This window comes from Poecilia mexicana, unplaced genomic scaffold (assembly GCF_051168715.1).
Source record: "Poecilia mexicana isolate PSO_F unplaced genomic scaffold, ASM5116871v1 scaffold_12, whole genome shotgun sequence".
In the NCBI taxonomy this organism is placed as follows: domain Eukaryota; kingdom Metazoa; phylum Chordata; class Actinopteri; order Cyprinodontiformes; family Poeciliidae; genus Poecilia; species Poecilia mexicana.
Genome location: NW_028263381.1, coordinates 26,990,507 through 27,002,500, shown reverse-complemented (window position 1 = coordinate 27,002,500; position 11,994 = coordinate 26,990,507). Strand labels below are relative to the sequence as shown.

The 11,994-nt window shown below is 43.4% G+C and overlaps 2 protein-coding genes across 3 annotated transcripts in view; both read right to left on the bottom strand.

Moving 5' to 3' along the window:
• LOC106924599 (early estrogen-induced gene 1 protein-like) overlaps positions 1-6,902 on the bottom strand; it is a 14,556-nt gene extending 7,654 nt beyond the window's left edge. For both annotated transcript variants that reach the window (XM_088011233.1, XM_014998401.2), the window contains exons 1-2: positions 6,218-6,902; positions 337-457 (exon numbers count right to left, since the gene is read on the bottom strand). In XM_088011233.1, coding sequence (XP_087867359.1) covers positions 337-457; positions 6,218-6,363 — 267 coding nt within the window. In that variant the 5' untranslated portion in view covers positions 6,364-6,902. The remainder of the gene's footprint in view (positions 1-336; positions 458-6,217) is intronic.
• A 309-nt stretch (positions 6,903-7,211) lies between these two features.
• Positions 7,212-11,667, bottom strand: naif1 (nuclear apoptosis inducing factor 1). The gene is made up of 3 exons (XM_088011234.1): positions 10,892-11,667; positions 8,387-8,437; positions 7,212-8,312 (listed from the first exon to the last, which is right to left on the bottom strand). The coding sequence occupies exons 1-3, from the start codon at positions 11,334-11,336 to the stop codon at positions 7,741-7,743; spliced, it is 1,068 nt and encodes a 355-aa protein (XP_087867360.1). The 5' UTR covers positions 11,337-11,667; the 3' UTR covers positions 7,212-7,740.
• Between the last annotated feature and the right edge of the window lie 327 nt (positions 11,668-11,994).

Below are 11,994 nucleotides of genomic sequence, written 5' to 3'. Positions count from 1 at the left end.
TTAGCTTTTGCTAAGTAACATGTCGGTAAAGCGTTTTATGATGTGTTGTAGGGTTAGCGCAGCTAGTTTTTTAGTTAGCATTGCCCACCACTGATGAAAACCTTGAACGCTCTGTGGACAGATGCATTCTGGTCCTGATGACCACCATCCTTTCCCTGGTCCCACTGGGAAATGTCCACTCTGTGGTTTCCTGTTTCTGGTTTTATTTCTGCAGAATACTTAAACTAATTCTAGATTCCTCATCCTGATCCCAGCGAATCCCAGCATGCGACTCACAGCAACAACAACAGACACGTTTTCAGACCCACAGCAGTTTGGACGTGATTCCATGTTTACCTTGCGAACAGAAACTCTGCAGATGCAGGGATCCAACACTCCAGTGATGGGGTTGGCGCTCATTTTACACACAAAGGAGAACCTCTTCCCCCATCGAACGCAGTTCTGCTCCACCTCCTCCCTGCAGAACACACGCACACACACACACACACACACGCACACACACACACACACACACACACACACTTCATTTAGAGTTGAAACTGAAGATTCTTCTCAAAGCAACTGTAAGCAGCTTGTTGCATTAATAAATAAAATATTCCAAGAATCAGTGAAAATTATTTAAATTATGTTTTGTTTATGAATCTTAAGTATGTTGACTTTCTGTAAAAGTTTTCTACTGTGTGTAACTATTTTACATCCTCAGAGTTTGCCTGCTTTGGTAAAAATAACATTAGAATAATCACTTTATTCCTGTTTCTAGAATATTAGACATAAAGATCCTAAACTGCTAATGGTTTGCTAGCAAATAGCTAAAATCTTGGCAACATGTGGCTAAAGCTAACAGCTAGCTAGCAAGTAATGGAGCTAAATAGTTTGGTAGTAAGTACCAAACGATCCTGCTAACAAAAAGCTAATTCTCATTAGTAAGAGGCTAACATCTAATTTACAAGTAATGAAATAAGCTAAGCTGCTTGCTGTTAAGAGGCGCTAGCAAAAAGCCAAACAGTTTGGTTGTAGCTATGTTAATAGCATGTTAGCAAGTAGCTAAAAGATTGCCTGCTTGTCTAGAAACTCTCCAGAGTTGTCAGGTTAGCCAAGTAGCTCATTAGGCTAATATCCTTTGTGTAAATGTAGCTCTACATAGTTAGCTGAAAGGTGTGCATCTCGTTAGCAGGTGGCTTAAATAGTTAATTTGGACGAGGCTTAGCAGCTTACAGAGGAAACAACCAAACAGGTCAGAGGTCAAACAGCTAACAAGTGCCTAAAAAAGCTCAGCACAACAACTTGTTAGCAAGTGGGTACAAGCTAATTACTTTATCATCTTAGCTGTTCATCTTTTCAGTTTGTAAATTAAATTTTCCTGAAGCAAAACCTTTATTAAAAACAAGAATATGAGAGATCAGCTTTTGATGTGAAATAAAAGAGGTCATGATGTCATCACAGCATCTCTTAAAGGTCTACAAACCCGAAGACTCGACAGTTAACCTGTTAGAGCGAAAGGAAAAGAAAACAACCCAGTTCTCCAGAGAAAAGGCTGAGAGCCAAGATGATCTGACTTTACGACGGGGTTTTCCTCCTCTGCTAACGGCAAACAGATGGATGTTTATCCGTCCGGCTCGCTGCGCTCACATCGCTACGATCAGACCAAACCCAGCAAACATCAGCTGTGACTGAATCAGCAACTCCGACAGGAACTGTTTCAGCTTCACCTCGACTCGCAGCAGCAGGACGAGTTTAAGGTTATCAATGATGCTACAGGTTTCAGTTTCCATGTCAGAGGATCAACGATCAGAATCAGACAGGAGATTCAGTTCAAAAGAAATGAGGAAGAAAATCTCTGAACTGATCATGAAAGTTTGTGTCCATCAAGTTGAATTACAGATTAAAACTCAAAGAATCTGGAGAGAGCAGATCTCAGTGAGAGCAGACGTGAAATACGTGATCTCTGATATCAGATCTGCTGTCTGAATAGACCAGCAAAGAGAACAGATCGCACAAAAGATCGTACAACAGATCGTAGAACAGATCGTAGAACAGATCGTAGAACAGATCGTAGAACAGATTGTAGAATAGATCCTAGAGCAGATCATAGAGCAGATCCTAGAACAGATCGTAGAACAGATCGTACAACAGATCGTAGAACAGATCGTAGAACAGATCGTAGAACAGATTGTAGAATAGATCCTAGAGCAGATCCTAGAACAGATCGTAGAGCAGATCGTAGAACAGATCGTACAACAGATCGTAGAACAGATCGTAGAACAGATCGTAGAACAGATTGTAGAATAGATCGTAGAACAGATCGTACAACAGATCGTAGGACAGATCGTAGAACAGATCGTAGAACAGATTGTAGAATAGATCCTAGAGCAGATCATAGAGCAGATCCTAGAACAGATCGTAGAGCAGATCCTAGAACAGATCGTAGAGCAGATCCTAGAGCAGATCCTAGAACAGATCCTAGAACAGATCGTAGAGCAGATCCTAGAGCAGATCCTAGAACAGATCGTAGAGCAGATCCTAGAGCAGATCCTAGAACAGATCCTAGAACAGATCATAGAACAGATCGTAGAGCAGATCCTAGAGCAGATCCTAGAACAGATCATAGAACAGATCATAGAACAGATCCTAGAACAGATCCTAGAACAGATCCTAGAGCAGATCCTAGAACAGATCCTAGAACAGATCATAGAACAGATCATAGAACAGATCATAGAGCAGATCCTAGAACAGATCCTAGAGCAGATCCTAGAACAGATCCTAGAACAGATCATAGAACAGGTTTGACAGAAGAGGAAGTTCAAGTATCTGGGTTTTAAATCTGAAACTTTTTGCTGATCTACAGGATCGGTAGTTTTGTGCGATGAAAATAAGAAATCTTCAGTTCAGCTTTCAGAGTTTCCTGATCATTACTTTGTGTAAGTTTGCTTGGTTCTGTTATTACAGACCGGAGTGACCCGAAAGCTTAGCCCCGCCCCCAGAGGAACCACCCCCAAAAGTGGGCGGAGCCAAGAGACAGGGGGTTAAACTGGGAGTGGCCAAGACGAACGATTCGTCGCTACATTCAGCGACGTTTGTTATTGTTTTTACAAAATAAGGTGACTGGACAAATCAAACCACTTTTCTTCAAAAAACTAAACGACCCGGTTCTCCTCTCAGAACCTGCCTGAGCCTGACCCGGTTATCCATCTCTGCTCATATTTTATATTTCATGGCGGCGGTTGCGTAGCTCCCCAGGCGTGACGCTTCATCGTGAGAGGAAACACTTAATGTTTAACCGAGTTTTTCCTCAGGAGTTAAAACATTTCTGACTCTGAATGTCAGTAAACATTTTTCATCCTGTTCATGCTCTGGGAACTTCCTTCCCTCAGACGGTTTTGATGTGTTAAACCCCCATCGGCTGCAGCCAGGCGGAGCGACTGGTTCTGCAGGTTCTCTGCTGTCGGCCCGGCCCACCTGGACACACAGGCACACCTTTGTGAGGCAGAGCCTTTCCTCACAATGAGGCTGACCCGCTGCAGCCCAGATACTCTGTCCCTGAATCAACACGTGTTTCTGCTCCAGCACGGTTTCAACCCGGCTGGGAAATCACAGCCTGTTCTCCAAACGCACCTCTGAAAATGTGACCAACTGTTTTCATCGATGTTTTCTGATGAAACAGTTATAAATATTTCACTCTCAGTGTTCTGACTATTTATAGCATCAATCTAAATTAAAGGTTTAAAATTACAAAGTGGCAAAAAGCCCAGTAGTTTTACTCTTATTGTTTCTGAAAATAACACAGAACAAGATGTAACAGCGGTTAGCTGAACAGCTAGCAAGGTAACGACTTCACAACAAGCTGGTAAATCACTAACAAATGGATAAGCAACCAACTAAAGCTAGCTAATGCTAAGAACTATCACAAAATGTTGCAGACATTTAAAGTTTCAAATATCAGTGTAAACATTTTAAGGAACATCATGCTAGTAGCTAAAACAGAGGCTACATGCACACAGCAAGTTTGGAAATTCAACTTATTTACTAAAATTTTTTTGTGTGTGTGTGTGAATCATTCACTACAAGCAAGTAGCTAACATCTTGTTAGCAAGTGGCTAAACAGTTGCCCATAGCTAGGCAGCATAGCAGCAAAGCTGTTAAACTAGTTAGCTAGAATAATAAACAACATGAAACCTTTGATTTCATAACAGAGAAACTAATCAGCCTTTGACTTTAATTTAAAATAAAAACAGTTTTATGATGTTTTATGTAGCATGTAGCCTATGCTAGCTGCTTATCCACATACGTAAAACTGTTCTGTTTATTTTTTTTTTGCTGTTTTTTGTTGGAAAAACTAAATATGTCAGCAGAACATGAACCTTTGATTTTTTATGAGGGTTTAAAAAGATAAACATCAGAGTTTTGAGCATTTATGTTGAGAGCAATGTGTCTCATTGCTGAGTTGTTTTGAATCTGAGCTCATAAAAGTTTATTGGTTCCAGAGCAAAGGAGAATATTTAAGGTGGAACAAAGAACTGAACATGTAAAAACAAGACAAATCCATGATTAGATGGTGGAACTGGAAACTCATTTCCAAAGCAAAACAGCCTGAATGGAGGGAATAAAACCCATCTGGTAGATTATTTTTGTTGTTGTTTTTAAATATAATAACAGATCAATAACCAAATCTTTAAAAATGTGATAATTGTTTGATCTGTGACCTTAAAAACAACAACAAATGAATCAGAAAAGAAGTTAAAATCTTCAGGATTAGCATCTTCCTGCACTTCTCCATATTCAGTATAACCGAGTGGCGGTTCCTCTTCCTGTTCCACGTTGACAGGTGACTCCAGGTGTGGCAGGAACTGATCAGGCTGGAGGAAAACTAACTGCTAACTGCTAACAGAACGATTCAGCAGAGAGCAGATGAAGTCATGAGTCCAGACCGGTGCTGCTGGGAGGAATGAGTCAGGCTGGAACAGAACCGGGTTCTGTTGAGTCAGGCTGGAACAGAACCGGGTTCTTTTGAGTCAACATCTCCTCTCACATTTAATTTGAGACCCAGGGGAAAGAAGCTGCAGGACTTTATCCATCTTTTTAAAATTAAAATAGTCGAACTGGTTAAAACTGGAGTTGGTCGGTTGGAGCTCAAAGGAAACCAGGAATCGATATCGACCTGTATCAGCCAGTATCAGCCGGTATCGGTCGGTATCAGCCAGTATCGGCCTGATCGGTCAGTATCAGCTGGTATCAGCCAGTATCGGTCAGTATCAGCCGGTATCGGCCTGATCGGTGCATTTCTGCGTTTCCAGCTAAACAACAAACCAGAGCTTCAGTCGGTTGTTTCTGATCATCTGACAGGATGAGTCGGCTTTTATTTCTGGTTCTGATGCCTTTTGGTAAACTTCCTGTTTCCTCCAACAGCCTGGAAACCGACAGGATATTTAAAGATTAAAAAAAAAGGATTGGGCTGAAACGATTGATCGGTTTAATTGTGATTAATCAATTTCTGAAGTAATCGTCAACTAATCGATTAATCGTTAACTGGACAGTCAGTCTGATGTTCAGCTCAGCTTTTTTCATGATGTCAGAACGGTTAGCTGCAAACGATCAAACCTTCACCAAAGGAAATGTTGATTTTCTTATTTAAAAATTATTTTTGTTTGTTTGCATCTTTTAATTTATTTCTATTATATAAAAGAGGATTAAATAGTTAAATGAAAAATGTGCAGAATGTGACAATTTTTTTATCTACTTAATTGTTACAGTAACCATCAGAATAATTAATTGTCACAAAAATGTATTGCCAGAATAATTGATTAATCGTTGGAATAATCAATTAATCGTGAGAAAAACTGAGGATCATAATTGTTAGTGGCAACTACAGAAAATCACCTAAATAAACAGAAAACGGTTTGGGAGGAAAATGTTCTGAACACCGTGTTGGTTCCGTTGCGCCTTGTGCGCAGAGGACTGAGGCAAATGATCCGGTTATACTGTCGGCTGGACGCGGGTTAAGAACGTTCTTTATGTCTGAAACTGGAGTTCCCGGAGCAACCGGCTCCCGCAGGGTGTGTGAGGCGGATCAACATGACGAACTAAAGGTCGCAGGTTTTATGGCCGTCAAGCCATCCGGAACCGAACCGAACCGAGCCTACAATAGTCAGCAGAAAGTGGGTCGAGTCAGCGGTTTGACTGGGAACCAGTCAGGAACCAGTCAGGAAGCGGCCGGACTCACCTGGAGGAGGAGATGCTGAAGTCCCCACCGTCCACCAGCCGAACCTTGCAGAACAGAACCCCGTTGACGAACGGAACCGCGGTCAGTTCCTCCAGGACGAAGTGGACCTGGAACTTAAACTTTTTCTTCTTGATCAGAAAAGCCATGATCCCCAGAGAGAGAACCAGCCGAACCCCGCAGCCGAACCGCGCAGGGAAAGACTGGGTCCGGTTCTAGAGAAGGCAGAATTCCAGTCGGTGTTCCAGGTGAATCATTCCTGGTGGTTCCTGCTGACCGGGACCAGAAACAGGACGTTATCCCGGTCCGGACCAACTCCGAACCGCAGCAGCTCCAGAACCGCTCTGCCACGCAAACACCGCTAAACTCACCGCACAGTCCGCCCGCAGCGCGTCATTCCGGGTCAGAACCGGATCCCAACTCCGAACTTCCTGGTTCTGCTCTTCAGGACGTGCGGGTTCGTCCCCGCAGCGGAGCCCCGCAGTCAGAGGCGCGCCGAACCGAACCGAGCGGGTTAAAGAGAGAGGCGGCCCGCCGTGCCCGCGCAGCGCCGCGGGAGCGCGCAGTCATCAAACCAAAGTACAAAACTAAGAACTAAACTAAAAACTAAAGAGGGTCATGAGACCAGTCATATTTATGTGACCCCTGAGCTACGGAGGCCCAAACGGACAAAATAATAAAAAATGAAATAAATAAATGTAACATTAAATGCCTAATTAATATCCAGTAATATTTACTTTAAATAACATTTATATAAAATAAATTCATTTCAGAATCTGTTCACAGAAATTGTTGCTCCGGCCTCCAGTTACTCTGATCTTCAGGTTTCTTTTTCTGCTGCATCAGGTTGGATGGAGACGACTGGCGGCCATTTTCCCTCCAGATGTTGACGACTGTCAGCCCCTGCATCCCCATAGCATGATGCTGCCACCACCATGTTTCACTGCATCCACGGCCTGGTTTCCTCCAAACAAACTTTGGAATTAATGTGGAGAAATTTGGAGGAAAATTTAAATTAAACTTTAATGAAGCAGAAAGTGAACAACTAACAACCAGCTGGATGCTCCAGAGCAGAAACTGAGAAACCTGTTTCCATAGCGACGCTCACACTGATGATGTCATTTCCTTCACACACTTTGTTCAGTTTTAGCTTTAAAACCCAGAAGTCAGATTTTATTTATTAAAAACAGAACTGCATTCATAAAAAAACATGGAGTTTGTAGGGACACAGCGCCCCCCAGTGGTCCAACTGCAGCACTGCAGCTTCCTGTCTGTAGCCTGTAAAACCAGGCTGAGCGTCAGAACCGGGTCAGAACCAGGTCAATTAGTCTCTTTCACTGGGTCAGAACCGGGTATCAACAGGGTCAGAGAGACTCCTCCAGCGGGTCAGAACCGGTTTTGGGTCAGCGAATCTCCTCCAGTGGATCAGAACCGGGTCAGAGCGGATAAGAAACAGCTTAGAAACAGGTCAGAAAACATCTGAACCACTGGACGCAGGCCTGAACCGGGTCAGAACAGGTTTTGGGTCAGTGAGTCTCCTCCAGCGGGTCGGGTCGCTGCGGCGCTGCAGCAGGACTCTTACACCTGCTCTGTTCTTCCTCTGCGGCGGCGGTACCGACAGGCGGCGTCCCCGTCGCCGCGGGCGCCACCGTCGCCGCGGGCGCCGGCTCCGCCCCGCTCTGCAGGAACTTCCTGAGGTCTTTGAGCGCTGGGCGCAGCATCTGGACCAGCGCCAGCAGCGCGGCCTGCGTCCCCTCCAGCGCCTGCGCCTGCCGCTCCTGCGCCAGCGCCTGCGCCTCCTGGCAGCGCCGCATCACCTGCAGCAGCTCGTTCTGCCCCTCCAGGTGCTGTGCGATCTGGCGGATGTGGACGTTGGTGACGCGCTGCTCCTGCAGCAGGCGCGCCGAGTTCAGGGCGATGCGGCTCTTGAGCTCCTGCGGCTTGGCCTGCGGCGGCGCGGGCGAGGCGAGCGACGGCGCCAGCATCTCCACCGGCGTTTCCACGGTGGCCATCACGGCGGGAGCGGAGTCTCCTACGGCGGCGGCGGTGCAGTACTCCACCACGCCACCGTCCTCCAGGGCGTGGTACGTGGTTTCAGCTGGAGGTTGAAGACGGAGAGGTTGAGCTCAGATCTGGACCAGAACCTCAGCAGGTCCGGGACGGGGAACTTACCGGTCAGCGGTTTGGGCTCCTCACAGACGCCCCCTGCTGGTCCTGGAAGAGCTGAACAACATGGAGGACGGCAGGTTAAAAAACATGAGGGGTCAGTTGGGTTCTGACATCATCACAGATCCACCAATCAGAGCGTCTCATTCAGATCAACACCAGCGCTTAGAGCAGGGGTGTCAAACTCAATTTCACCGAGGGCCACTTCAGCATATTGGCCCCCCTCAAAGGGCCACATTGACGGTACAAATCAGGAGTGCCCAGCTGCAGTCCTTCAGACTGCAACTTTTAGATGCATCCCTGCTAAAACACCCCAGACAAAAGGTTGACTTCCCTCATTAGCAGCAACTCAGTTCTGTAGAGCCTTATAATGAGTAAATGATCCAGGTGTGTTAGAGAAGGAACGCATCTTGCAGATGGTAGCTCTGAAAAACTAGACTTGGGCACCCCTAGCATAAAATGTATGAAAATACAATGTTAAAAATAAATTGAACACCTCATATTGTTAAATAACGCTTTGGAGCTTCTGGTTAGGAAGCGCATTCGAAACCTTTGTTTGAAATGGCGCGTTAAATTCAAGTCTCCATTACAGACCAGAGAAAACTAAAGAGAATGCAACTTTGTGTTAATCCATTTGAGGAGCCGGCAGTTTATCTTGAGGAAATAAATGACGATGCAAAAGTTAATTAGACTGTAACATGCGCAGTCCGCTGCTCAACCACTGCGGAGGCAGTTACGCTACGCCACTGCGAAGAATTAAAAACCGCTGGGAGAAACTCATCCAGCGGATTTAACAAATGGAGCCTTCTGGGTTCACGTTACCCAGGAGAGCCGCTCTGGAGGAGCTGCAGACGTGACATCTGTCCGTTTCGGAGAAGCGAAAAAAAAATAAAAAAATCCTTAACGCGCACACCGGACCGCTCAGGGTAAAACACTCAGAGTTCAGTTGATCTGTTTGGATCAGACAGATTCAACTGACTGATGAATTAGCGCAGATTTTTCTGCAGATAGGAACCAGGAGGAAGTGCGTTCAGACCCCAGCGGGTGAAGTGATGCTAATTTAAGTGAAGTCGCTTAATTTAATTTATTAAAAGTTATTGGGGCCTCAGTCAGTGGTTTTTTTGTCACTACGGAGAAAAATGTAGATGCATTTATCTGCTTAATTTGTGATGGGATCAGGATTCACGGTGAATATTCACTAAACCGCATAAAATGCGGCTAAATAGCCGATGTTAATATGATTATAATTTCACGGATAAAAATAGTACAGGGCCAATTTTTTTTTTTTTTTTTATGTTGTCGGTCAAGATAACGGATAACAAAAAAAGTCTAGCGCGACCTGCCGCCCTGACACCAACTCACACATCTTCATTCACAGTCTTACTTGTAGATCGATTTTTCTTTTCTTGGACGTTTTCATGTTAGCTTGTCGAAGTCTCAGTTTTATTCGCTGGGAAAATCAATAAGCAGCTTAAGGTGACTCTGCTGCTCTCTAGTGGCGAGAAGCCGTAATGTTGGCTGGTAACAATCGGAATGCATTGTGGGAGATGTAGTTTGTAGTCAATTCGTGCTCAAAACCTAGTTTAAGTCAATCATGGACCTATAAAACGCTGGGGGGGCCACATAAAATGACATGGCGGGCCACATGTGGCCCGCGGGCCTTGAGTTTGACACATGTGGCTTAGAGCCTGACGTCATTAATGGGTTGCTGAATTGGGGGAAAAACTGTCAAGGATGCAATATAATAATAATAATAAAAAATTTCAGTAATTCAGAATCAAATTTCAGTAGATATATATATATATATATATATATATATATATATATATATATATATATATATATATATTTTTTTTTTTAACAGTAATGATTTTTTTGTTTAATCTGTCCTTAAATTATTTTAATTAAGTTGTAATTTATTGATTTTTATATTTATTAACATATGCTTACTTGAATTTATTCCTTTATTTATTTATATTTTGTTGTTTTAAATCTGCTTATAAATTTGTGATACCCTTTTAACTTTATTCTACCAACAAGTCTAATTTTATTGAAATCCCTTTTTTTTAATCGTCTGATCATCTTTTTATTTTTAAGTTTTTATTTCATAATTAATTTTAACTTATTTTTCTTTTTTAAAATGTATTTACCAAATTTTTTAAATAAATTTTTCTAATGTTTTTCAAAGGTTATTTTACTTTTAAATATAATGTACTGAGTGTTATTTGTTGTAATAGTTTTACTAGTTATTTTAACAATGACTTTTTGCCAATTTCTTTATTTTAATTAATTTTGATAAGTTTCTGATTTTTTAACCATCAGTGTATCTATTTTTAAAAACAACTTTCAAATTTATTTTTTATTGTATTTACGAATGTTTTAAAATAATTTTTTAATAATGTTTTTCAATCAATTTATGATTTCCAGTCAGATTTGTGTTATTATTAAATATGACGTATTAATTATGAGAGTATTTGTGGCGTTGTTGACCTCTGACCCCGCCGTGTTTACCTTCCGTCAGGGTGACGGTGGTCGCGGCGCTCACCGCCACCGGCAGGCTGATCTCCGCCTCCGGGTCCCCGGCCGGTAAGCTGATGATGGTGGCCTCCCCCAGCAGGTTGCAGATCCGCTGCTGCATGGCGGTCAGGATGACCGGGACCGGAGCGCAGTCCGCGGCCGTGCCCTCGATGGCGGCCCGGGCCTGGGCCACCTTCCGGCGGACCTCGGTCTTCATGTCGGACCACTTCTTCTTGACCTCGGGCAGCTCGCGCGGGCAGGTGGTGACGGCGTTCACCTTCTTCAGGATGTCCATCCAGGCGTTGTTCTTGGCCATGTGTGTGACTCCCGCGTTGAAGTGGCTCACCAGAGTCTGCTTCTGCTTCTCTATTTCCTCCACGATGATCTCCACCTCCCGCTCCGAGAAATTCATCTTCCTCTTCTTGGCGGCCGAAGCCATACCTGCGGGAGAAGCTCCTGACGGAGGTAAGCGTGCGTAATGTACGCAAAAATAGTACGATTTGCTCACTTTATGAGCGCAGCGTAATGGCTTCCAGAATCGGCTTCTTCTTCCTACAAACAACGCTTACGTTAGCCGGGAACGAAGCCCCGCCCACTGCGCGCCTATTGGCTGGGTGACATGTGAGCGCTCATAGTGCCGTGTTCCTATTGGCTAAGAAAGACGCCAGTAAGTTTTTAACAGTTAGGCTGAAGAACAACAAACAGGAGCTTCAGCAGCATTAAACATCTTCTCCACAACAAAGACGGTAAAAACTCAGTTCTCACTTTTAAAATTAATTTAAAATAAAATTTTAGAAAATGAAAAGATTTAAATCCATATTAGCATTGATAGCACGAATAAAAAAAAATCTTATTCCTGTATAATAATAAATTAAAACAAAGTTGCAATAAACCTGGAATAAAGTCCCATTATTATGACTGTATCTTAATTTTTCTGAGTTTGACTTTAAAGATCATAACATACATCAGTTACTGTGAGCAAATTGACCCGTTATCAATTTTAAATGACCACCAGGCGGAAGTTAATAAATTGCACATTTTAAAGTTCACATCATAAATATACTACAATGTAGGGCTGAAACGATTCGTCGAGTGAT